The sequence below is a fragment of the Sceloporus occidentalis genome, unplaced genomic scaffold, assembly GCF_023333645.1.
Source record: "Sceloporus occidentalis isolate IW3139 unplaced genomic scaffold, rSceOcc1.0.p SCAF_263, whole genome shotgun sequence".
Lineage (NCBI taxonomy): Eukaryota > Metazoa > Chordata > Lepidosauria > Squamata > Phrynosomatidae > Sceloporus > Sceloporus occidentalis.
This window is the reverse complement of record NW_028317243.1, coordinates 180,027-207,198: the sequence shown is the minus strand read 5'-3', so window position 1 is coordinate 207,198 and position 27,172 is coordinate 180,027. Positions and strand designations below refer to the sequence as shown.

General features: G+C 41.4%; 1 protein-coding gene across 1 annotated transcript in view; it reads left to right on the top strand.

Moving 5' to 3' along the window:
* The window catches only part of LOC149275829 (metastasis-associated protein MTA1-like), a 147,937-nt gene that overhangs the window by 26,001 nt on the left and 94,764 nt on the right, over nucleotides 1–27,172 (top strand). Inside the window, exons 2-7 of the mRNA XM_089504250.1 lie at nucleotides 4,792–4,859; nucleotides 5,526–5,619; nucleotides 17,502–17,628; nucleotides 17,933–17,996; nucleotides 18,330–18,447; nucleotides 24,360–24,462. Of these exons, the coding sequence (XP_089360376.1) occupies nucleotides 4,792–4,859; nucleotides 5,526–5,619; nucleotides 17,502–17,628; nucleotides 17,933–17,996; nucleotides 18,330–18,447; nucleotides 24,360–24,462 (574 nt within the window). The remainder of the gene's footprint in view (nucleotides 1–4,791; nucleotides 4,860–5,525; nucleotides 5,620–17,501; nucleotides 17,629–17,932; nucleotides 17,997–18,329; nucleotides 18,448–24,359; nucleotides 24,463–27,172) is intronic.

The following is a 27,172-nucleotide window of genomic DNA, read 5'->3' as shown; positions in this document are numbered from 1 at the left end:
CTGGCCCCTCCACGGGGCGTCAACATCCGCCATACTTTGTATGGCGGCGGACGCCCGTTTTAAAAGCGTTTAGGAGGCGATCAACGATCGCCTCCTAAACTTAAATGGTGTCGCTGGAATGCCTCGATCAGGAGGCATCCAGCGACACTAAACACTTACCTCTGGGTGGGTTGTGACCGCTCCGGAGAGCGGTCACAGCCGCAGCTGCTGGTGTTCTTCGCCATCAGCAAGATGGCGGCCACCCTGTAAAAGAAACAAAGAAGTTTTTAAAGTTCACTAGATGGTCCAGACCATCTAGAGAACTTTGGCTCCACTTGCAGGTTGAATACAGGTACTGCATTCACCATGCAAGTCAATGGAACCCAGCTTTCTAATCACAGTGTGATTAGTAAAAATAAATTAAAAAATAAAATAAAATTAATAATAATTAGAAAAAAAATAGTAAAAAAATAGTAAAATGTAAAAATCATTTCCCACTGATGTCACTATCAGGGGAACCTCCAAGTTGAAAAAAAAATGTTAAATTTTTTTTTTAAAAAAAAAACAAAAAAAAACTATATATAAAAAATATATTTTTGTGAGCAAGTCCTAAAATTAGCATATTAGCTTAAAACAATTCTCGCATGGAAAGAGTTAAAATACTGGCATATTAAATGCCCGTGGGGTGTCTACTTTTAAAAAAGGTATGATTTGATGGGGTAGATTGAATTGGCCAGGTTCAACAACGTCCCAATTAACACCGGGGGGAAGGATGGCCACACGCCTAATTTCCAATTAGAAAAATGCACACGTACCAAATGTGGCCTTTTAGTTCCCACAAAAATGACACACCCATGCATGTGGGATATCACTGCACTCAGGAGATGTTGCTGAACACATTATGGGGTGTCATGTGACAGCGGCATATACCAGGAGCTGTAAATTCATACATAAAGTAGGTGTGTGTGGGAAAAATACACACACAAAAATACTACTGCAAACTTTGAAAACGTGCTGGTGGTAAAATGTGTGCATGCAAAGAGTTAAAATACCAGCATTTAAAATACCCTGTGGTGTCTAGTTTTGAAAAATATATGGTTTTGTTGGGCACACTGAAATGGCCCGGCTCAAAGATGTACCAAATAGGGCATGGGCAGTGGATCCCCAAATGCCAAAGTTCAACATTGAAAAATGCGCATGCCCCAAATGTGGCCCTTTTGCCCCCAAACGGCCAGGCAAAATCATTCATGTGAGGTATCGCTGTACTCAGGAGATGTTGCTGAACACATATTGGGGTGTTTTGTGATAGTGACATATACGAGAACTTTTTAATTCATACCTGAAGTAAAATGTGTGTGGAAAACCAAATGCAAAAAAATGACTACCACAAAGTTTGACAAAGACTGGTGGTAGATATGGTGCATGGAAAGAGTTAAAATACTAGCATTTGAAATACCCTGGGCTGTCTAGTTTTCAAAAATATATGATTTGATGGGGTAAATTGCATTGGCCGGGTTCAAAGATACCCGAAATGGCACATGGGGGGAAGAATTACCAGATTTGGAAAAAATGGCTTTGAAATAGCAAAACGCTACCTGTACTTATTGCCCCATAATGGGTAGAAAAAAGCAAAAAAACATAAAAACATTGGGTATTTCTAAACTCAGGACAAATAGTAGAATCCATTTAGCATGTTTTTTCATTACCTTTTATAGATGAGTAAAAGATTTTTCAACTAAAATTTAGAAACAGTCATTTTTTTCTAAATTTTTCACCATATTTTATACTTTTTTTAGTAGTAAATAATATGATACAATCAAAACAATGTCATCTAAAGAAAGCCCTTCTTGTCCTGAAAAAAACAATATCTAATGTGTGTGGGTTCAGTAAACGGGAAAGAAGAAAATTACAGCTAAACACAAGCAGCGCAGAAATGTTAAAAAGGCCATTGTCACGAAGGGTACAAAAAGTAAAATCAGCCTTTGTCACGAAGGGGTTAAGGACCATGCTGTTTATTTTTTGTATCCTTTGTGACCAAGACTGTTTTTTTCGCCTGTTAAACACTTTTAAAATGGGCGTTGATGCCCCGGGGAGGTGAAAATCTCGGCGTTACAGCAACACCGCTTACGTCATGGGTCATTAATTGACGTTTTTGTGTGAAGTGCCTGTCCCGTCATTGGTCGTAAAGGGGTTAATATGTCATCTTTTGTTGTGATGATATCTTGGGATCATGTCCCCCATGTTATTAAAAACATTACAGATATCACAAGTGCCAGCTAGGTGACCCATTGTAATTTCTTAGGCCCTGTTTTACTCCTACTGCCATGTTTCCTTTCATTATCAAGGTCGCCCTGTCCGCATGCAGACCATCTTCATGTCGTGATTTTACTATGGAAACTTAACCGTATTTCTCAAATCATAACTCTGGGGATGCATCTGCTTTGTGGCCTCAGTGCCTGGTCTCCTGTAGAATTTTACGGCACCCAGAATATGGCATCTGGCATCATTTTAAGTGCCTGGCCAAGATTCCAGCTAACATTAATGACAGGGTGTGGCCCAAGAAAAGACACAATTTTCTGGTGTTCGTGCAGGATGCATTGTTGACCCTTAAACAAAAGCAACAATAGACAAGAGCCTTGACAATTGTTGAGAGCGGAAAAAATATAATGTATATATTTTTAAATAAATTATACCCTTAGTGATCCTGGGCCATTGCCTGTTTTAATTTTCCTAACACTGTTTTGTACAGTGCTTTAACCTGCCAATTGGGTTTTTATGTTTTAATTTTTTTGCATATATTTGGGTTTCCAATTCTAATATATACCAGCACAGAGAAAATAAATATCTTTCTCAATTTTAAAAAAGTCTCTAACTATAGTCTAATCATATAATCTAACTATGCTTCTATTTTGGTTTTAGACCATGATTATAACAGAGTTCATAATAAAGTATTTTTGACGTGATAGAAAGATCTAATGGACGTTTGTGTGTGCTGTTTGAGAATCAAGATCACAGAGCAGCAATCATCCTTTGAGAAAAGTCTTTGAGTTTGAAGTAATTGTATCTATTTATTAGTAACTTTTTTTCTTGGTTAGATTTTTTTTTCACTTGTGTCATGGCGATGTCGATTGGCCAATCTGTTGTGTTGGGTGCGGGCAAGAAAGTCCCTTACCGGAAGGAAATGAAGATTTTCCTCAGAATTAAATTGTTGTTGAAAAACAATCTTTCTCTAGGAGACTGCACATTTGTAGTCACATGGAGTGGAGTATATAGCCCGATGTCATACTTACACTCGCATAAAGGACACCTGGGTTGTATAACATTCAAAGTCATGAGCAGCTTAGCAGCTGATGGGGAACACACAGAAGCCCACAGAGTTCTTTGTACTTAGTACGTATAGTGGTATTCGACGCTACATATGGTGTTTGTAGGTGGCACTCTTTAAGTATTAACAGAATATTTGTGGGTAAGGCGGCATTTTAGCAATTTACATCTGTGCCCAGGTTTACTTGGACAATCCGGATAACCAACATTCTGCATCATTTATATGCTTTTATTATTCGAGTAGATCGTAAAAGGCAGATGTGCTGCCCCAAAAACAGTTTGGCATATATAGTGCCTCCTATTCCATAGTGTTGTACAGTGGGTAAAGGCGGTATAACAAGTAGTGCATCACATAATTCTGATTAATAGAAATAAAAAGAAGGCCCTGCTCAAACATACGATCTAAAAGGAATTCTTGCAAGCTTTTTTTTTATGTAGATTGTCATGCTGTGAAACCCTTATGATTTGTTGGACCCGGAATCATAGAAATAGATTGTTTATGGGGTCTGCCTTTTTATAAATGATTTGCTATGTGCTTATTACCTCGTGTATTGGTTTATGCCTTGAGTTTATCATGTTCTAGGTAGAGCAAATGGTGGCACTATGTATAAATTAAATGTAGACTTACATTTTAATATGCATTAGCTGTCTCATTAGTTGGTTTTATCTTGCAGTTCTTTCCTCTATCATATGCGTAATTAACCAGTGGGCTGAACCACCATTCACTCTTTTGAGTGAAATATACTTTACTGGGTATGTTCTGTTGCTGTTATAAGGCTGAGAATACCCTCTGGTATTCTTCTTAAATATACTGTTTCTACTCAATTATAAGATGACCCCCCCCCTCCCCCAAATTTTACAAATTTTTTTTTTATTAAAGAAAAAGCATGAATATAAGACTACCCTATAAGAAAAAAGTTTTATTAGTAAATATGAATTTACATTTAAACTTTTTTCTTATTTAATAAAAACTACAATTGAGAAAAATGTAAAGAAAAATCTTATTTACCCATCTGCCCCAGATATGCCTTATACCCCCTATATGTCCCCCTGACTTACCGATGCATCTCTAGTATCGCGCTCCAGAACCGTGCTCCCTGGTGTCAAGTGAGGGCAGCCAGTGGACGTCGGCGCGATGCGCGCGGACAGCCTCCGCTGCTACCTGACACTTCCGTCGGGGCTTCTATGACTGAGCGCCGGAAGGTCACGTCACTCAGACGTTCACCAGCTGCATGAGAGGACCATCCAGGTCCCCTGCAGCGCTGCGGGGGATCCTCCTCTCTGGCTGCCAGTGAACGTCTTTACGATGTGCGTAGACAATTTCCGCTGCTGCTGGCCAGTACTTCCTCCGGGGCTTCCATGGTTGGACACCGGAAGGTCATGTCATAGAAGCCCCGCAGAAGTGCTTGTTAGAACAGGAGGTTTGTTTTTTATCTTACATTTTATGTGTATCCAGTTTGTTACATGTCTTTTTTGTTTCTTTTTTAGATTATGTCTACTTTGAAAACTCCTCCAGTAATCCATATTTAATACGAAGGATTGAAGAACTTAACAAGGTAGATTTTGTTTTATATACAGCTAATGTGCATGATCACTGGGCTGATGAGTAAATGCTGTATTTTTTGACTCAACAGCTCTATTCTGTTTGTTTCTGTATTTGTTGGTTAAAGCAACTTGGTCAACAACCATTTCTGTGAAACACATTGATTTTTCAGATGTTGCATTCTTTTATTTTCTCTTCAGGCAAAGTGTTCTTGTAAATGTATGCCTGTTTCTAACTCTTGTATACATGTAATAAAAACTTCCAAAAAAAAACAACCTCGGCAAAATTCCACTACTAAAATTTTGCAATTAGTTCTAACTGGCAAGCTCTATCGGTCTTTCTGTTTAGACATATACATATGTTGTACCTTACAGTATATTTTGACAGTTACATGGAATTTATATAAAGAAACCTGTAATGTCTGCTAAAATATTTAAGGAATGCATGGGGGATCTGATGTTGCATGCCTCCCAAGCACAAAAAAAAATCGAAACTATAATGGCTCTTTAAAACATAATGTGGTTTGTTTCAAAGCATAGGTGACTGTTCATATATTAGTAATATATATATATATTTGAGTAGCACGATAATGGATCAAGTCAAGAAAATAAGCAGTGCATTATGACTTGACAGTTCTTACTTAAGTGTGTTCTGAAGAATTAACCTTTTGTGTTAACAGACTGCAAATGGAAATGTAGAGGCAAAGGTTGTTTGTTTCTACAGAAGGAGGGACATCTCAAGCACACTCATCTCGCTAGCGGATAAACATGCTAGTAAGTACATTACGCTTACCCTTATTTTTTTTTTAATTCAATGAATCTTGCAACAGTTTGAAGTCAATCAAGAAAATGAAAAAGTCCTCTTTTAATAATCAAGTTTTGTAATGGCATAGAGAAGTGCAAAATCCATGGGTTGAAATCATGTTTTCAGAAGGCAGAACTGCTAAAAATAGCAGAGTGCCAACTTCACTATGACGTGCCCACATTGTATGTTAGAGGTAATCTATTATATATGATGTAGTCATCCAATCATAAGATTCTATAACATACACAGTCATGTAAACCTGATATTTATGCAAATCACAGTGCATAATAGTGTATGCTGCATGCATTTTCATCCAGTTCCCTTTGTTAATTCTGTTTCTATTCTAGTTTTCCAACTGTTTTTCTCCTGGTTTACTGTGTTATCCTTTAGTCCCTGACCCTCTTGCATTTCACTTGCCTACACGGCTGTTCTGTTTAATGCGTTTCACCTTTGTCTGCTTACCTATTAGGCTGTAGGGAGGACGGAGTGACATATCTGGGGGTATAAGGCATATCAGGGGGCATGGTGGCATATCGGGGAGGCAGTGTAGCAAGTCTGGGCTCAGATGTGCATAACTGGAGGGGCAGGTTGGGAAATAAACAATAAATGCATTTTTAAGTAAATGCAGTTTTTTTTTTTTTATTCTGCTGTTTGTTTTTAACATCCTGTTTGTTAACCCCTTCGCGACCTTTGCCGGTTCAGGACCGTCATGACATGAAGGTCACTAAATGACCTTTGACGGTCCTGAACCGTCAAAAAGTAAAATAAGCTTAGAAAGTGATCAACGATCACTTTCTTCGCTTAAACGGCGTTACTGTAATGCCTCGATGTCGAGGCATTCAGCAAGGCCGAGATCGGCATCGGGGGCCATGTCTGGCCCCTCCCCGAGGCGTCAACAGCCGCCATACATTGTATGGCGGCGGACGCCCGTTTTAAAAGCGTTTAGGAGGCGATCAACGATCGCCTCCTAAACTTAAATGGTGTCGCTGGAATGCCTCGATCAGGAGGCATCCAGTGACACCAAACACTTACCTCTGGGTGGGTTGTGACCGCTCCGGAGAGCAGTCACAGCCGCAGCTGCTGGTGTTCTTCGCCATCAGCAAGATGGCGGCCGCCCTGTAAAAGAAACAAACAAGTTTTTAAAGTTCACTAGATGGTCTAGAGAACTCTGGCTCCACTTGCAGGTTGAATACAGGTACTGCATTCAACCATGCAAGTCAATGGAGCCCAGCTTTCTAATCACAATGTGATTAGTAAAATATTAAAAAAAAAAAAAAAAAAAAAATATGGAAAAAAAAAAATATGGAAAAAATTAAGTGCTAACATTTAAAAATAATTATGCAGTGATGTCACTAGATGAACCATCCAGTACCAGCAAAATGTGTAAAAAAAAAAAAAAATAAAAAAAAAAATAAAAAAAAAAAAAATAAAAAAATAAAGTTTATTATTTTGAGCAAGTGCTAAAATTGCTCAAAAATCTCAACAAAGAGTTAAAATAAAAGCACTTCAAATACCCAAGGGGTGTCTAATATAAAAAAAAAATGGCTGATGGGGTAAATTGGAGTGGCTGAGCTCAAAGATAGGGCATAGGCACAGACTTTCCAAAATGGACAAAAAAAGCGCACTTCCCAAATGTGGCATTTTAAATCTCAAACACGACAAATCCATGCATGTCGGGTATCACTGCACTCAGGAGATGTTCCTGAACACACATTGGGGTGTTGTTTGACAGTGGCATATACCAGGACCTGTATATCTATAACTAAAGTACAATTTGTGTGTGTAAAAAAAAAATAAAAAAATTACTATTACAAAGTTTGACAAAGTGTAGTTGTATAATTGGTGCATGGAAAGGGTTAAAATAACAGCATTTGGAATACCCTGGGGTGTCTAGTTTTCAAAAATATATGGTTTGAATTGGTTAAATTGAGTTAACCGGCTTTAAAGATGTTCCAAAGAGGAGATGGAGGCAGACTGACCAGATTTGTTAAAAAAGATTTGGAAATCATAAAATGCTGCTTGTACTTATTGCCCTATAACTTACAAAAAACAGCAAAAAAACATAAAAACATTGGGTATTTCTAAACTCAGGACAAGTAGTAGAATCTATTTAGCTAGTTTTTTTACTTTCTTTTTTAGGTGAGTAAAAGATTTTTCAAATAAAAGTCATAAAATGTGTTTTTTGTTTTTTTTATTTTTTTTATAGTAAATAAGATGATACGATCAAATGGTATCTGAAGAAAGCCCATCTTGTCCTGAAAAAAACAATATATAACTTATGTGGGTACATTAAATGGGTGAGGAGAAAATTACAGCTGAACACAAGCACCACAAAAGTATTAAAACAGCCTCGGTCCCACAGGGTACAAAACGAAAAATGAGCCCGGTCCTTAAGGGGTTAAATTATTTTAAATAAATGAAAAATTTACATTTTCTTTATCCGATTAATCGAAAAAATAATTGCCCACTAATAGATTATGAAAATAATTGTTAGTTGCAGACCTGTTCTCTAGTATATAGAGTGAATTGTATATTGCTATTGGTTTGTTAAAATAGAATTCGTCAGAGTCTTGGTTTTGCTCCAACCATATCGTAGCAATCTAAATTCATAACGATTGATGGCGTGCCGGGGGTGGGGGTGTTGTGACAATGTCAAGAGGTTTACAGAATGTAAACCAGAGTGCAGAAGTAGTGTTAGTTGCAGAGTAGATTTTGCTCATTGCCACACTTTAAGTGGATGGGATGTATTGTATTCTGTGTCCCTCGTGGCCTATGTGTAATTTACATGTATCTACAACTACATCTATAGGATATATTTACTAAAGGGGCTAGGGGCTTTTAAGAAAATTATACAGATTAAGGTAGTTTTACTATTTGGTTTGAAATATGTGCGTCAATAATTAGGGGGGTGGATGCCCCATGCTCTGAAAAATGTGCTCTTTCCCTCCCAAAAAACTGAGTGGGTTATGAGGTCCCTACAATTGTTTAGGAAAGTTCCCTGTCAGCACATAGAATACATTTGGTCTACTAATAAATGATCAGCTTACTGAAGTATAACGGATTACAGACTTTCAAGACTATCTAGGTCTCTTCTTCAGGCATATTACACGTTTGAAGCAGAAATTGCTCATACATTTATACAGTAACATGCAAACAGTCACATTAACCCCTTCAAGGCCGGGACGTACCGAGTACGTCATCGATGATGCGCGATCCAGCGTCGCTATGAACGCTGGGATTGCGAGGGGCGGCTGCTACTGACCGCTTGGTGTCCCCAGCGATCCTTAGCAGCCACGCCCCCTGAATTACGTGCACGTGATCGCTTTGAAGCGAATCATGAGGACGGAATTAAAATATTTTTATTTTTTTTAAACTGCGGTCTTCAAGGTGTAACCCTTTTTTTACCTTGCTCTGCTGCCAGGCTGGTAGTTACATATTTCAGTGACGCTGGTGACAGGAAACCTGAGCCTCCGCAATTGCTGGGAGATCGGGACATCTTCTTTCTTTATGCAGTGCCTCCACTCAGTGATTTGTACTACGTTGAGTAAGGGAACCCACCCACTGAGAAATGGCCCCTTTCACACAAGAAAATAACACACACAACTGAAATGCTAATTATTTATAGAATATATTAAAATAAACAGGTATTATAATATAAGGACCCAGCTGCTGTGCCTATGCAGTTCAGTTCTAGCAGTGGGTGCACAGTCCTGAGAATATATATATAACACAGATAACTGCCAACAGCCGCTCCCCACCCCAAATGTAGGTGTTCTTCCCACCCAGATGTCCCAGTGTTGGTGCACTGTTGGGGCCCTTGATGCAGGTAGCGCTACCCGGGGAGACAAGGATATATTTATGTTGATAGATATATATTAGTGAAGTACCTCTCCTTAATGTCTTCAGGCAGCTCTGGGATGCTGCCCCTTTAACCTCCTGGCTGAGAATAATAACTGTCTTCCCACACAGATGTCTGTCTGCAGCTCTGCTTTCACCTCACTGGTACAGGATGCAGGACTTGGACGCTCTGGGTACTTGCAGTCTCTCACTCTCACTCAGGAACATACAGCACCATGCTGTATTCTCTGCACACTTCTACTTCAACTTCAGTGTACTGCTTGGATGTCAGCAGTACACACACTAAAGGCAACAGGTTTACTTCAGGCTTGCTTACAGGGAGGGCAGTCTGTCTCTCTTCCTTCTTCACTCCCCTGCTTCGCTCTGCTCTTCCAGAAGTTTCTTTCTAGACCATCTCCTCTGATAGGCTGAGAAACATTCCCTAGCTTAGGCAAACTGACATATGTCCCATTGAGATACTGATTGGCTCAGAGGAGACAAGTAACCTGGTGCTGGAAGGAAAGGTCAGTATCCATGACAACCCAGCTGTAATGTTATTAGACAAAATAACTGCATTGGGTTACACCCTCCGCCTTGAAAAAAAATATCCTGCCTCCCACTGGCAGGAACAGAACATCCTAGCAAAGTATAAAACAGTAAAACACAACATGGTACGTGATACACGAACAGCGACTTAGAACAGTAAAGCACTCTCACCAAGAATTTCGGTTAGGGCGTGCAACACATTTATCAATTTATTGTACATGGGTTGGGACTGAAAGTAGGTGGGTTCCCCAATGTTGTCATATGTTAGAAACCTCGGTGGCCTTCTATTTCTCCTGCTGCGACCCAGATTCCTCTGAGGAAGTCCTCTGGTATCTTCAGCACAAGGTCTTCCCCTTGCACTGTTGGGGAGGGGTCCAGTCGCTTGAGGCTCTGGTTCTCCCATAGTACTTAAGTCTCTTTCAGAGGAACCTGGGACAAAGCTAGGGCTTTCAGGATTCAGACAATTTGGAGGAGAATCGTGGACAGAAGGTTGGGGTAAAGTCCACCAGTCTTGTTCACAGCCAGATTCAGCAGCTCCTCTGCTAACAGGAACAACTCCACTAGAACCTTCTCCAGGGTCAATTGTTGATGGAGGTTGCATACTAGGGCCCTCATTTCCATTACTCTGACTATTTTCAGGAAAAGCCACAGGTAATAAGTGATTCCTGTGCCATGCCTTTATCCGGCCTTCAGGCCCCTTGATTCTGTACACGGGAATCCCTGGGATCTTGGAAACAACTTCAAACAAGATGTCTTTCCAACGGTCAGCCAACTTGTGTTTTCCTGGAATGCCTAAATTTCTCAGTAGGACTTTGTCTCCAGGCTGAATGTCCTTATAACGTACTTTAGTATCATACCTTTGCTTGTTATCTTCATTCAGCTTGGCTGTGGCCTGCTCAGCCAACCCATAAGCCTTTTGTAAGTTCTCCTTTAATTGCCTGACATATCGGTAGTGAGATCCATGGTTCATTCCATCTGAGGACACTCCCAGACGGATGTCAATGGGCAATCTTGCTTCTCTTCCAAACATCAAAAAATACGGGGAGAAGCCAGTGGATTCATGCCGTGTACAATTGTATGCATGAACCATCGCTTCTACATGCCGACTCCAGGACCTTTTCTCACAATCTTTAAGTGTCCCTAACATATTAAGCAGCGTTCGGTTGAACCTCTCAGGAAGAGCATCTCCCTCAGGGTGGTATGGGGTCGTTCTAGACTTTTCAATCTGAAGTAGCTTTAACATCTCATGAATAAGCTTACTTTCAAAATCTCTACCTTGATCGGAGTGCAACCGGTTTGGGAACCCATAATGTACAAAGAATTTTTGCCATAATACTTTAGCAACAGTGGCAGCTTTCTGATCTTTTGTTGGGTATGCTTGGGCATACCTGGTGAAATGATCAGTAATCACCAAAACATTGCTGGTGCCAGTAGAATCGGCTTCTATGCAGAGAAAATCCATGCAGACTAAATCCATGGGGCCCAAACTCCTAAGGTGGCCCATGGGTGCAGCTCTGGTAGGTAGGGTCTTCCTCTGGATGCATCTTCTGCACCTCCGGCAATACAGCTCTACAGATTCTCTCATTCCAGGCCAGTAGAAGCGATCTCGTATCAACCCAAAGGTTTTGTCTACTCCTAAGTGGCCATGGTGGTCATGAAGAGACCTCAGGACTATCCCTCTATACCTTTGAGGTAGGACTAATTGTTTCCTGCCAGGATGATCATGGTATTGTATAATACGATACAGGAGTTTATTTTCAATATGGAATCGACGCCACTCCTTCTTAAACTGTTGTTGTAGCTCAGCGGGTAAATCATTCAAAAGCTTAAGATTATTAGTCTTCACAGCTCTTAACAAACGACCAACTACAGGATCTTGGTTCTGGGCTTTTTGCTTTTCCTCTATTCGAATCATGGACCACAGGGGAATTGTGGCTGGAAGGCACATAGCCTCTGGAATGGCTTCAGGCATACAGCTGAGAGAGTCTATACACCGCAACTCTGAGAAATTTACCCACTCATTTTCCACTGTTGAGGTTTGGCAAAGGGCTCTGACTCCTGGGCCAGGGATCTCAACCCACTCCTCTTCATCTCTCACTGCAGGCAATCCAGGTCGTCTAGATAGAGCATCAGCCCCCACATTCGTTGGTCCTGCCTTGTATTTCAATGAAAACTCATAATTGGATAACGCAGCTAACCACCGATGACCTGTAGCATCCAACTTGGCTGTAGTCAAAATGTAAGTGAGAGGATTGTTGTCAGTTCGCACCTCAAACTTAACACCATACAAGTAATCATGCAACTTCTCCACAATAGCCCACTTAAGGGCAAGGAACTCTAATTTATGTACTGGATAATTCTTCTCACTTCCGGTTAAACTCCGACTGATATAGGCCACTGGCCTAAGCCCTTCAGGATATGGTTGGTGTAGGACACCCCCAAGTCCTTCCAAACTTGCATCCACGTGTAAAACATATGGCTTGTCAGGATCAGCATAAGCTAGAACGGGCGCCTCAGTCATCTTCTGTTTAAGAAGCTGAAAAGCCTCTTCACACTCTGAAGTCCACTTTTCCCCAATAGGGTCTTTGGGGTGAAGAATTTTCCGCCCCTTTTTAACAGGTTCCACTTGCAGAAGATTGTGGAGACTTCGGGCTATTTTGGAGTAGCCTTCCACAAAACGCCGGTAATAGCCACAAAATCCCAAGAAAGAACGCAACTCCTCAATGTTACTTGGTTTGGGCCAGTTAACAACTGCTTCAATTTTGGCAGGGTCTGTGGCCACTCCTTCAGCGGATACGATGTGTCCAACATATGTAACTGAATTTTGAGCAAATTTGCACTTATCTAATGAAAGTTTGAGACCTTCAGCCTGTAAACGATCTAACACTTTCAGCAGCCGCTTTTCATGCTCTTCGGGATTCTTTCCAAATACAATTATGTCATCCAAGTAGACCAGACACTCCCTTGGATTCAGATCCCCTAATGTCTTCTCCATTAGTCGTTGGAAAGTGGCTGGAGCTCCGGTTACACCTTGTGGCATACGGGTAAATTGGAAAAACCCCAAGGGACAAATGAATGCAGTCTTCTGCTGATCTTCTTCTCTCATAGGCACTTGATAGTATCCAGACCGTAGATCCAAGACACTAAACCACCTGCTCCCAGTTAAGGCATTCAGGAGGTCTTCTATCCTTGGCAGTGTATACTGATCAGGGATAGTTCTCTTGTTCAATGTGCGATAATCAATGCACAGGCGCACTGAACCATTCTTCTTTCTCACCACGACTATGGGAGAGGCATACTGACTTCTGGACTCACAAATAATTCCAGCCTCTTCCATTTCTTGAAGTATGTTTCTCACATCTTCAATATCTCGAGGAGCAATTCGTCGGGATCTCTCACGAAAGGGAGCAGGATCATTCAGTCTAATGCTATGCTGGGCACTTTTGGCACAGCCCACATCCATATCTCCTGTAGAGAAGGCCCCTTCTCGGGATCTAAGAGCCTTCAACAGTCTCTCTGTCCATTCTGGGGATAGGTGAGACCCATCCAGATTGAACTTTAGGTCTCTGGAAGAATTTTCTTCACAATTTACTGTAAGCATAGTAAGAGGGGTTATCTCTTCCAGAAGGTGGATAACTCCCAACTGCTGACAATGATCTATACGAATATCAGTAGCAGATCGATTGAAGACAGTTACTGCAAATATGTCGATCTTCTGACTTCTCCAGTCTTTCACTTCTGGCATAATAGTCCAACCTTTAATGGAGTCTTCCTCAGGAAGGGATTCCAGGCAGAACTGACAATCCCCAGAAAACATACCTTCTCCCAAGACTGCAACAGCTGTAACAGACTTCATTTCTCCAGGCTTTAGAGAAACAGGTTGGGGACCCCAATAATGAAACTGTCCAGTTTGGGTCTCAAGAGCCAATTTATGACATTCCTGTCTCAGGGCTGGTTCTAGTTCTTCCATCCTTTTCATATAGACATCTCCCACTTCCTTAAGGTAGGTTTGCAACAGACCTCGAACCATGTGAGTGTTCGTCCCAAGTATAATGGGAATACCAGGCCGAGCTAGGTTTGGACACACTAAGGCTTCAACATCCATAGGATACATCATTCCAGTGTCCAGCTGAGGAATCACAATCTGCACCTTGACGACTCCTTCGACAGGATAAGCCTGGGAACTTAACCCCCACAACTTCACATCATCTGCTGGCAAGATAGGTAAATGGCTTAGATGCTCATCGTAGAATGGACGGAAAATTATAGTTACTTGGGAGCCTGTGTCCAGCAATGCTGAGGCATGAATCCCTTCAACCATAAGAGATATGAGAGACTTTGGGCCTATCCTAATATCTGTAGACAGTTCATCATTACTTTTACTAGGTAGCTTTTTCCTTTGCTTCCTTTGCTTCTTCTTCCTCTGAAATGTAAGCTCTGCAGAACTCTGTTCAATAGTTAGGACTTCTACATTAGCAGAACCAGCCTTAAGAGGGCATTTACTTAGCAGATGTCCCTTTTGTCCACAGTTGAAACACTTAAATTCTCTCCTCGTCTCGGGCTGTGGCCACGCTCTAGGAGTCTTCTCTGAGTCTTTGGGTTGAGCATCCACTTTCTTTTCCTTGAACTCAGTTTTCCGTTCTTCCTTTCCAGAGGCTTTGGTGTCAATTCCCTTTTGGCTAGCTGCATAGGAGAATTCCTTCTCAATGGCTTTAGCCTCCTTTATTAGATCTGAAAAGCTAATGGGACCTCTAGATCGCAATAGAGCAGTTAAGGACATAACTCTATTATCCTGTGATCGAGTCCCTCTAAGTACTTGTTTTCTTCTGTATGCATCAATTTCACCTCGAGAAATTATCTTCTTTTCAAACAGTTTACCTAATATCAACTCTAAGCGAACCAAATAAGCAGGGAGTTTCTCCTTTTCTTTCTGGATGGTATTATAGTATTGAGTACGTAGTTCATCCTCTGTATCATCATCTCCATAGACTTCATTCAACACCTTGATTATATCATTGGCTGTTGAGTCAGGGTATAGCAAGAGATGATGTCTCACTAATTCCAATGCTGGAGTTTTCAAACCTTCAATGATTCGTTGACGTTTAACATTTTCAACACAGGTCCACTCTTCTAACATCTGGACTGCATTACTTTTCCAGGTAGAGAAATCCTCCTCACCTGTGGGCACAGGCATAACACCGGAAAAGGTTTTCAACTTCCTGTAGTGCTGTTCATGAGATGCTTGTACAACACTTTTAGACAGCTGAGCCAGTACTTCAGTTAAGGATGGACTTGTCTCATTTCTCTGAATAACAGGGGTGGTATGATACTTCTTTCGAGATCTGTCTCGCGTGGGCAGCTTAAGATGCTTCCTTACAGTTTCACAACCGCTCTCACTGTCACTATGGATTTCGGTATCAGAGTCGGGGCTGAAAATATTGTCATTGTCCCCATCGTTGACTTCACCGTCATCGTCGCTATTTTCATAAGCATAAATCAAAGGACTGCCAGGTATATGTGTCCCTGGCAACTGTATACACATAGGACCATCTTCCTTGTTCAGAGGTCCATAGCCTCTTACTAGAGCCACAGCCAATCCTGCTGTTTCATCCTTCCGGGTCTGTACTAGACGAAAATGCTCTAATCCTTGTATCTGTCGAATGGCATCATCAAAACTTTTTCTTTTTAATGCAAGAGGTATATTGCATATAGCCACAGCCTGGTTAGGTGGAATAGATTTTCGCAGTGCCCATTCCCGAACTTCTAGGGAGTTGGGGTACGAAATGCTACTAATAACTCTATTAACGTCCCAACTCATCTCAGCAGTGCCTCCATCTGTAACCCTTTTTTTACCTTGCTCTGCTGCCAGGCTGGTAGTTACATATTTCAGTGACGCTGGTGACAGGAAACCTGAGCCTCCGCAATTGCTGGGAGATCGGGACATCTTCTTTCTTTATGCAGTGCCTCCACTCAGTGATTTGTACTACGTTGAGTAAGGGAACCCACCCACTGAGAAATGGCCCCTTTCACACAAGAAAATAACACACACAACTGAAATGCTAATTATTTATAGAATATATTAAAATAAACAGGTATTATAATATAAGGACCCAGCTGCTGTGCCTATGCAGTTCAGTTCTAGCAGTGGGTGCACAGTCCTGAGAATATATATATAACACAGATAACTGCCAACAGCCGCTCCCCACCCCAAATGTAGGTGTTCTTCCCACCCAGATGTCCCAGTGTTGGTGCACTGTTGGGGCCCTTGATGCAGGTAGCGCTACCCGGGGAGACAAGGATATATTTATGTTGATAGATATATATTAGTGAAGTACCTCTCCTTAATGTCTTCAGGCAGCTCTGGGATGCTGCCCCTTTAACCTCCTGGCTGAGAATAATAACTGTCTTCCCACACAGATGTCTGTCTGCAGCTCTGCTTTCACCTCACTGGTACAGGATGCAGGACTTGGACGCTCTGGGTACTTGCAGTCTCTCACTCTCACTCAGGAACATACAGCACCATGCTGTATTCTCTGCACACTTCTACTTCAACTTCAGTGTACTGCTTGGATGTCAGCAGTACACACACTAAAGGCAACAGGTTTACTTCAGGCTTGCTTACAGGGAGGGCAGTCTGTCTCTCTTCCTTCTTCACTCCCCTGCTTCGCTCTGCTCTTCCAGAAGTTTCTTTCTAGACCATCTCCTCTGATAGGCTGAGAAACATTCCCTAGCTTAGGCAAACTGACATATGTCCCATTGAGATACTGATTGGCTCAGAGGAGACAAGTAACCTGGTGCTGGAAGGAAAGGTCAGTATCCATGACAACCCAGCTGTAATGTTATTAGACAAAATAACTGCATTGGGTTACAAAGGGAAGACACAGTACGCAAGCGCTGGTCCTGAAGGGGTTAAGATACAAATAAATGTAAATACGTTTGTTTAATGTTAGTGTGAAATGTAGCGTTTAGCACGAGTAGCCTCTACTGGTGTTCTAGGCTGCTATAGACTTTGTCAATGTGTACGATTGTGTGCATAGTTTGACATAAATCCTTTTATATTAAGTGGAACACAGTGACAGCGAGTGTTTTGGTGTTGTGGGGTGAACAGGTTTGGAGGTAAAGTGTAGGTGCTCTGTGCCTTGCTGCAAGAGTGAGCCTACGGGCTTGTTTTTCTACTAACCTTTTAATGCACGTGTCCCGTCCCGTCCCCATACGTCATGTGAGAGCTCCTTTGTAGTTGTAGTTCCTGCTATGTGGGGCAGCCGTGATAAGTGTATGTGTGTTAACAAACTTTTAGACCCATGAATGCCTATGTGTGTTGCAAAATGCACAAAATGTTTTAGTTCCTCCTTAAAAAAAAATAATTATATATATATATATATATATATATATATATATATATATATATATATATATATATATATATATATATATATAATCCTCTCTTATAACTGATATTTGTTTTAAGGGGAAATGGAAGAAGAAATGGAAAATCCAGAAATGATGGATTTACCTGAAAAGCTGAAGCACCAGTTAAGGCACAGAGAGTTGTTCCTGTCCCGACAACTTGAGTCGTTACCAGCCACTCACATAAGGTCAGGTATTTGGCTTACATTGATTGTTTGTTTGTTTTTTTGAGGTTTTAGCTATACTTTTAACAGTGCAGGTGTACATATATGTATGTACATAGATAAAGGCATATCTTACATACTGTTCTATGCTTAAAAAAAGTTGAAGCAATTGTTAGCAGTGAACTATGCAGCTAGTTAGGCAGTGGCACATATGAATGTGTAACAAAACCAACAATTTACCTGTTTTTTTGGCATTTGTCAAAAGTTAAATTACATGGCAATATGCAAAGCTTAACTATTGCTGAATGTATTTTTCCTCATCTTTCAGGGGCAAATGCAGTGTTACACTCTTGAATGAGACAGAATCGCTTAAATCTTACTTAGAACGAGAGGTATGATTCGTTTCTGTATTCCTTTTTCATGTATTCTGGGGATTATTCGCTAAAGCAGGAGTTTGCAGATACAGTCCAAGGAGAGTTGTAGTTTGAACTCGCCAAATGTACTATCGATCCTTTTGGATCTCATAATTTTTATTTTATTAATGTAATACACAAGTGTATTTTATGATTGTGAATTATGTATCTAGGTACAAGCCGCTGTAAGGCTCTTGCCCACAGTCCCACTATGGTACTATCTTTAGTGGGATTTTTTTATAATTTTAACAACTTTTTGGTACCTATGAGGAGTGTAATAGCTAACGTTTTTTTCCTTTTTCTTTTCTTTAGGATTTTTTCTTTTACTCATTAGTATATGATCCACAGCAGAAGACTCTCTTGGCAGACAAGGGAGAGATACGCGTGGGCAATAGATACCAAGCCGATATAACCGATTTGCTGGAAGAAGGTTAAGAGCTATTTTATATTATTAAATGTTATTTTTTGTTATCCTTGTTATTTTATACATAAAAATCATCGGAAAATGGGCTGACAACCCTGTAATGTGTGTAGATAGGTACATCTAGGCTTTAGAAAACGCTGAATCTGTTTTTGTAATTTAGTGGTGTTGTCACAGATATGGCTATTGGTTGAGCTGTGACGTGGAGTATGGGTGTGAAAGGGTTAACCAAAAACGCACTTCTGGTGCGTTTATCACTTTCCCCGTATGGCACCAAGCAACCAAAAATGATCACCGCCAAAATTCCCAGCATAAAACAATCCACAATCCTCCTTGACCCCAGAATGGCAGTCAGATCTCTCCTTGGATAAAGATGATGTTTCCCTATAACTAAAAAATTATATCCCTGAATATTACGTTTTTGCAAGTATTCACCCAGTTGCTGTTTAAATGTCTCTACAGACTCTGCAGGCAGAGAATTCCACATCCTTATTGTTCTTACTGTAAAAAAAAAACAAAAACCTTTTCCTTTGCCTTATTCTAAATCTCCTTTCGTCCAGTCCAAATGCGTGACCACGTGTCCTATGCATAGTCCTATTTATGAACAGATTTCCACACAATGATTTGTATTGGCCCCGAATATATTTATCTAATGCTATCATATCCCCTATGAGGCGTTCTTCTAAACTAAACAGATTTAAATGAATTAACCTTTCTTCGTAACCCGCCTCTGCACCTTTTTCCAGTGCTATAATATCCTTCTTTAGAATAGGTGCCCACAATTGCACAGTATATTTTAAGGTGTGGTCTTACCATTGATTTATAAAGAGGCAAAATTACATTTTTATCCTGCGAGTTGATGCCCCTTTTTATACATGACAATACCTTACTGGCCTTGGTAACTGCTGACTGACATTGCACATTGTTTCCTAGTTTGTTGTCTCATTTGTTGTTATCCCTAATTCCCTACCGTTTAGGGTGTAGGTTGCTTGTCCATTCCTTACCTTGAAGTGCATAACTTTGCATTTATCTACATTAAATTTCATCTGAATCCCTCTGCAGCAAAGTATCCTGCTCACATTGTATTGCTTTACAGAGTTTAGTGTCATCTGCAAACATGGAAACATGCCTATTGCAAGGTCATTTATAAATATGTTTAATAAAATTGGTCCCAGAACAGAAACCTGAGGGACACCACTTACCACTTTTGTCCAGCTTTGCCTTTTTATAACAACTCTCTGTACTCTTATCACTAGTCCAATGTTCAACCAAAGAACAAAAATTTGCATGTAGACCAATTTCTTCAGTTTGAATTAGGGCTGCAACTAACGATTATTTTCATAATCTATGTACATTTTTCATTTATTTAAAATAATTTAATAAACAAATGATGTTAAATATAAACGCAGAATAAAAAAAAAACCTGATAAAATGCATTTCTTGTCTTTATTTCCCAACCAGCCCCCCCAATTTATGCACATTTGAGCACAGGCTTGCCACGCTGCCTCCCAGACATGCCATGCTGCCTCCCACATATGCCATGCTGCCTCCCACATATGCCACTCCACGCTGCCTCCCACATATGCCACTCCACACTGCCTCCCACATATACCACTCCACGCTGCCTCCCACATATACCACTCCACGCTGCCTCCCACATATACCACTCCACGCTGCCTCCCACATATACCACTCCACGCTGCCTCCCACATATACCACTCCACGCTGCCTCCCACATATACCACTCCACGCTGCCTCCCACATATGCCACTCCACGCTGACTCCCACATATTCCACTCCACCCTGCCTCCCACATATGCCACTCCACGCTGCCTCCCACATATGCCACTCCACGCTGCCTCCCACATATGCCACTCCACGCTGACTCCCACATATTCCACTCCACCCTGCCTCCCACATATGCCACGCTGACTCCCACATATTCCACTCCACGCTGACTCCCACATATTCCACTCCACGCTGCCTCCCACATATGCCACTCCACGCTGCCTCCCACATATGCCACTCCACGCTGCCTCCCACATATGCCACGCTGCCTCCCACATGCACATTGAGCCCAGGCTTGCCACGCTGCCTCCCAGACATGCCACTCCACGCTGCCTCCCACATATGCCACGCTGCCTCCCACATATGCCACTCCACGCTGCCTCCCACATATGCCACTCCACGCTGCCTCCCACATATGCCACTCCACGCTGCCTCCCACATATGCCACTCCACGCTGCCTCCCACATATGCCACTCCACGCTGCCTCCCACATATGCCACTCCACGCTGCCTCTCACATATTCCACTCCACTCTACCCCCCACATATGCCACTGTGCCTGATATGCCTTATACCCCCTGATACACCACTCCATCCTCCCCAGACATGCCACACTGCCTCCCAGACATGCCACGCTGCCCTCCCCACATATGCCTTATACCCCCAGATATGTCTCTCCATCCTCCCCAGATATGCCTTATACCCCCAGATATCTCATAGTCCCCTCAGAGTCACAGACCTGTTCGCATCACACTGACACCATACTTTTATAAATAAGTACTGGGTTAATCTTCACTGCCCCCATGATTTAGATTCTCCTTAGTCTGCCCCCCTTTACCTCTAACTGCGCCTTAAGTTAACTTTATTAAATTAACCCTCAGTCCTCATCATTAAATTAACACTAAACACCCCATTAACCATAACTACCCCTAAATTAACTCTAAATACCCCATCAAACACAACTACTCTAAATTAACCCTAAACACCCCATTAACCACAGCATCCCCTAAACACCCCATTAACCACAACTGCCTCAAATTAACCCCAAACACCCCATTAACCACAGCTGCTCCTATATTAACCCTAAACACCCCATTAACCATAGCTGCCCCTAAATTAACCCTAAACACCCCATTAACCATAGCTGCCCCTAAACACCCCATTAACCATAGCTGCCCCTAAACACCCCATTAACCATAACTGCCCCTAAATTAACCCTGAACACCCCATTAACCATAGCTGACCCTAAACACCCCATTAACCATAACTGCCCCTAAATTAACCCTAAACACCCCATTAACCATAACTGCCCCTAAATTAACCCCCACCTCCCCTAACTTTCAGCAGCCCAAATATATATTTTATACTTACAGTTAGATGAGTGTCACAGCCATGTGGTTCTGGCCTTCTGGGAGAAGGAAGGGGGCGGGGCCAGTTGTCACAGTGATTACAGGGAGGGACTGGTAAGTATGAGCTGCTGCTGTGAGTCACTGAAACGGTTTATATAATGAGGGGTATTTTTCAGAGCGTTTGCTCTGAAAAAACCCTCATTTTATAATCGATAAAAATCGATTCAACTAATCGATAACGTTGGCAACGATTTTCATTATCGATTATCGATTTTATCGATTAGTTGTTGCAGCCCTAGTTTGAATACTAACCTATTGTGTGGAACCATGTCGAACGCTTTGGCAAAATCCAAGTAGATTACATCCACTGCAACACCCTGATCTAGACTTCTACTTACTTCTTTGTAGAATGCAATTAAATTACTTTGACATGACCTATGTTTCATAAAATCATGTATAAAAAAAAACAAACAAACGCTCTAGGCTGAAGTCGATTAAAGAACAAAGACAGAACTGATGAAAAATATTTGATCTGAGTATAAAATAGGTCCCAGTGCTGTTATACAGAGACATAGACATAAGGGGTACAGGTACATAGCAGTTTCAAAAATAACAGAGATACATCATACCATATTTCCGTGGAGCCTTGAGGTTGTCTTTTTGACAGACTGTCTCAATACCAATTGCTCACCTTTTAATTCCCTCCCCCGGTTGCCCTTTTCCTGTCACCTGACCAGTGGGATGGGAGTAGGGGGTTCAGTATATTATGACAGCTGAGACAATTTGACCCTGCCCTCAGGATGTTTCCTGGGATCACAAAATATGATATATGATGCTAGCAGAGCTTGGATCATCGTAGTTCTCTGGTCCTAGTGATCATTTTCTTACCACCGTCTGGAGAACTGGGTGAAAATATGGTGGTCAGATGAGACCAAAATCGAGCTATTTGGCATTAACTCAACTCGCTGTGTTTGGAGGAGGAATGCTGCCTATGACCCCAAGAACACCATCCCCACCGTCGAACATGGAGGTGGAAACATTATGATTTGGAGGTGTTTTTCTGCTAAGGGGACGGGACAACTTCATTGCATCAAAAGGGCGATAGATAGGGCCATGCACCATCAAATCTTGAGTGAGAACCTCCTTCCCTCAGCCAGGGCATTAAAAATGGATCGTGGATGGGTATTCCAGCATGACAATGGCCCAAAAACACATGGCCAAGGCAACAAAGAGTCGCTCAAGATGAAGCACGTTAAGGTCCTGGAGTGGCCTAGCCAGTCTCCAGACCTTAATCCCGTAGAAAATCTGTGGAGGGAGCTGATGGTTTGAGTTGCCAAACTTCATCCTCAAAACCTTAATGACTTGGAGAGGATCTGCAAAGAGGAGTGGAACAAAATCCCTCCCGAAGTGCAAACCTGGTGGTCAACTGCAGGAGATGTCTGACCTTTGTGATTGCCAACAAGGGTTTTGCCACCAAGTACATGTTCTGCAAATCAATTTATAACTGATCATGTCTTTGTCATTGGGCAAACGTACAACATCAGCAGGGGATCAACTAATTTTTTCCTTCACTGCATGTGACCTTTCACTTTTTGTACACATGAATGGTTTGTTCCTGAGTAACTGAAATCAATATCGCAAAAAATAAAATCTTCGTTGCCCTTGAGTGTACAACACAGGGTAAATGTAATTCACATGCCAAATAATTGAATTGGAGCTATGGGATTTCACCAAACACTGCATCTTGTGCAGTTAAATTACCTATGCTGATTTAACAAGCCAGTTCAATGGTTCCCATTTTTTATGTTTAGTATAGCCTAATGATTTATATAAAGTTTTCCATGTGCAGATAGGGCTTTCCTTTTAAATACATGGTTGAACAAGCAATTACATGATTACTATGATTTACAGATGTATGTAGCCCCATTTTATTATGCAGCATATCCCATGATATAAAGGTAAAATGTGATTCTTTTCTTCATAAATGCAAAACCAGATAAGTAAAAATAAAAAATATTATCAAAAGCTTCAAACACCCTTAGTAAACATAACATAAATGTATGTAATTGTACAATGCGGATTGCGCATGGAGTGTATGCGCATATTAGAACCATTTATACATCTGTCTTTTCCCCAGCTCCTTGCCTTGAGTTGTATTTGGTAAATTGCTTCTCTTGCACATGCATTGCTACGGAACTTCTACTAGCTCCGTTGCTGGCTCTTGAAGAATTGTAGGGGGACCTGAGACCCCAGTATGCATGTTCTTTTGATGCTTCAATTGCTTTTAATGGGAGTGCTTTCCCCCTAGTAACTTGCAACTTGGAGCAACCATATCTGGCAGGAAGTTCAGAGGTGCTCTGAACCTTTTTTAGAAGGTTATTTAGTTTCGGGGGTTTTTTGTTCCCCAGTTACACACGTCAAAGTACTTTAATATACATTCATTTTAGTGAGGCTGTTATGAGAAGTAGTAGACAAAGACATTCCTGTATGTAATAAAAGCTGCCGATTTATAAAAAACAAAAAAATTAAATATTCTTAATCGAGACTAGGTTATTAACAGAGTTTGTAAATATGTGGATCAGAAGACTAGCCAATGAGATACATAGTCTGGGAAGAGCCTGTACTTATTTTTTTAAAATTGAAAATATATGTATTTTTTTGTGAAACTCTGCTTTTAATGTTATGTGAAAGGAGGTTTGGCTATGTAAAATGTTCTTCATTTTTTCAGATGAAAATATTTTGTGTGTTTTATAAAGCATTAAGTAATTCGTTCTTTGTTTCTGCAGGTATGGAAGATGGTAGAGTTCAAAGTAACCTTGAAACAAAAGTGTGGGAAGCAAGCAACCCCCTCACAGATAAACAGATAGACCAATTTTTGGTAGTAGCACGGTAAGAAAATTATTTTTATATAATATATATGTGTATATAGTGTGAAAAACCCTGTAGCATGAGTGCCATAAAATATCAGTTATGGGTCTTAAGCACAGTCCTCTAGGTCAGTCAGGCTCAGGAACACCAACTTGCAGCAAAACAGTGCTTTATTTTTAACTGTTCAAACTAAACACCCCAAAACAAAATCATCAAAAGAAACAACCTAGCTCCCAATTGGAGCCCTCTCTAACTATACTGTGCTGGTCCAGCACAGTGGAGCTTCCAGTTCCCCCAACAGTCTCTCTGATCACCAGGTTCCAGGGGTTTTTATTGCCCAGCACCTGTGCCTGATGCAGGCCCCATAGGATTCCCAGACCAGATCCTGCAGACTTCTAGCCTCTTGGGAAAAGCCAGCATGGATATGGATACCCATATGTATGATCTGCATAGTACCTGTACCCAAATACCAAACTAATCCTCTCCCTGGTGTTTACAACATCACAATAATTATATAATCAGTATCTCACAAAAGTGAGTACACCTGCCGGCACTGGGGAGCTACAGTTCATTGAGGGAACCAGGAATGCCAACATGTACTGTGACATACTGAAGCAGAACATGATCCCCTCCCTTCGGAGACTGGGCAGCAGGGCAGTATTCCAACATAACACCCCAAACACACCTCCAAAACGACCACTGCCTTGCTAAAGAAGCTGAGGGTAAAGGTGATGGACTGGCCAGGCATGTCTCCAGACCTAAACCCTATTGAGCATCTGCGGGGCATCCTCAAACAGACGGTGGGGGAACGCAAGGTCTGTAACATCCACCAGCTCTGAGATGTCGTCATGGAGGAGTGGAAGAGGATTCCAGTGGCAACCTGTGAAGCTCTGGTGAACTCCATGCCCAAGAGGGTTAAGGCAGCACTGGAAAATAATGGTGGCCACACAAAATATTGACACTTTGGGCCCAATTTGGACATTTCCACTTAGGGGTGTACTCACTTTTGTTGCCAAGGTTTAGACAGATGTTGGTTATAAAGGAAGGGCTCCTATGTTTGTCAAATGGTTGGGAGTGCATTCATGACCCTGTCTAATGTCTTGTTGTTATAAGAGACTTGTGAGGTCTTTTTTGCCCTACAAATAAGGTAAAAAAGATTGTTGTATTGTCTCTGGCCTCCTGACCAGGGGTGGATTTGAGTTGTTCTGGGTATACAAGGCATGGCTAAGAATATTTAAGCCTCTGTACCAGAGCCTTGGCAAAAAGCTTCTGATCTGTGAGTAACAGGGAGATTATGTGGTACCTTGAGCAAAGCTGGACTCTCCTTAGATTTTTTTTTCTAGTAGCGCCCCACATAAGAGGTCCAAATCAAGCATTTGTGTACCTCCTTCACTGTTGGAGAAGATCTCTCTATCCGAGCTAGCCACACAATATTGACACAGTGCCTCCCAATGCCATCGCTCTATTGTATTTTTATCTGTCAAAAAAAAATAAATCCCTATTTAATGTCAACAGGTCAATTAACACACGGTATGTGATTGGGCAAATCAGATGCTTTACATCTGAGACTTTTTTTTTTTTTTTGAGATCCTACTATCTTTCTTCATTTGTATTTGAATTGTATATGGTAATGTGAATATCAGAACGTAATTTCCTGAAGTAGAAGCTAAAAAAAAGTCCTTTTTATTTTTTATTTTTTTTTAAATTAATATGTCAATATACCGTATTTGCTCGATTATAAGACGACCCCCCAAATCTGAATATTAATTTAGGAAAAAAAGCCTGAATGTAAGACGACCCTATAGGAAAAATTTCACAGAGCACTCTGCCTCCAGAAATGCCTTATGCCCCCCATTTAACACCCCCCCCCCCAATTTACTGGTGCTTCTGACTTCCCTGCCATGTTGCTGGGGCAGTGTGTAGATCCCACGCACTTACGCTGCAGCCGGAAGGAGGCGTGGCACCGGTGCGGGGAACTCTGATCTCTGACAGCTGCGGAAGGTCTGCGCGATGGACGCAGACAACCCCCGCTGCTAGCCACGCCTCCTTCCTGCTGCAGCCGGAAGTTGTCTACGTGAATTGCGTAGACATCTACACGCTGCCCCAGCTACACACCGGGGACTCAGAAGTACCGGTAAGTGTGTGTGTGGGGGGGGGGCGGGGGACAGGAGGATCCAGGTCCCCTGCAGCTGCGGAGGATCTGGATCTTAGTCGTCTCATAGTCAGACCTATTTGAGGTCTGATTATAAGATGACCCCGATTATAAGACGAGGGGTATTTTTCAGAGCAAATGCTCTGAAAAATACCCCTCGTCTTATAATCGAGCAAATACGGTAATTCCACAATATGGCCCTCATACTGTTTAGACCAGCTACCAGCATATTCTGAAAACTGGAACAACCACAGAAATAATTAGTATGTATGCTTCTGTCTTCCTCTTTACACTTTTAACCACTTTTTGGTCTGTACCAAACTGTGGTGTTTTATATAACTTAAATAACATAATGACTGTCCAGTTGTCCACTAGAGAAAGGAATATCTGCAACTGAGGTTCAGGAGGAGGCTGGGAATAAACAAGATGATATTTAGATCTACTTTACAACAAAATGGTGAGCTTGATTCTCTTTCCTCTTGAACCAAATCCCAGTTAAGACTGAAGTCACCCCCAGTCAAAAGTTCTATAGATAAACACCGATATAGGGTTTATTATAGACATGTAAGCGTTTTCAGG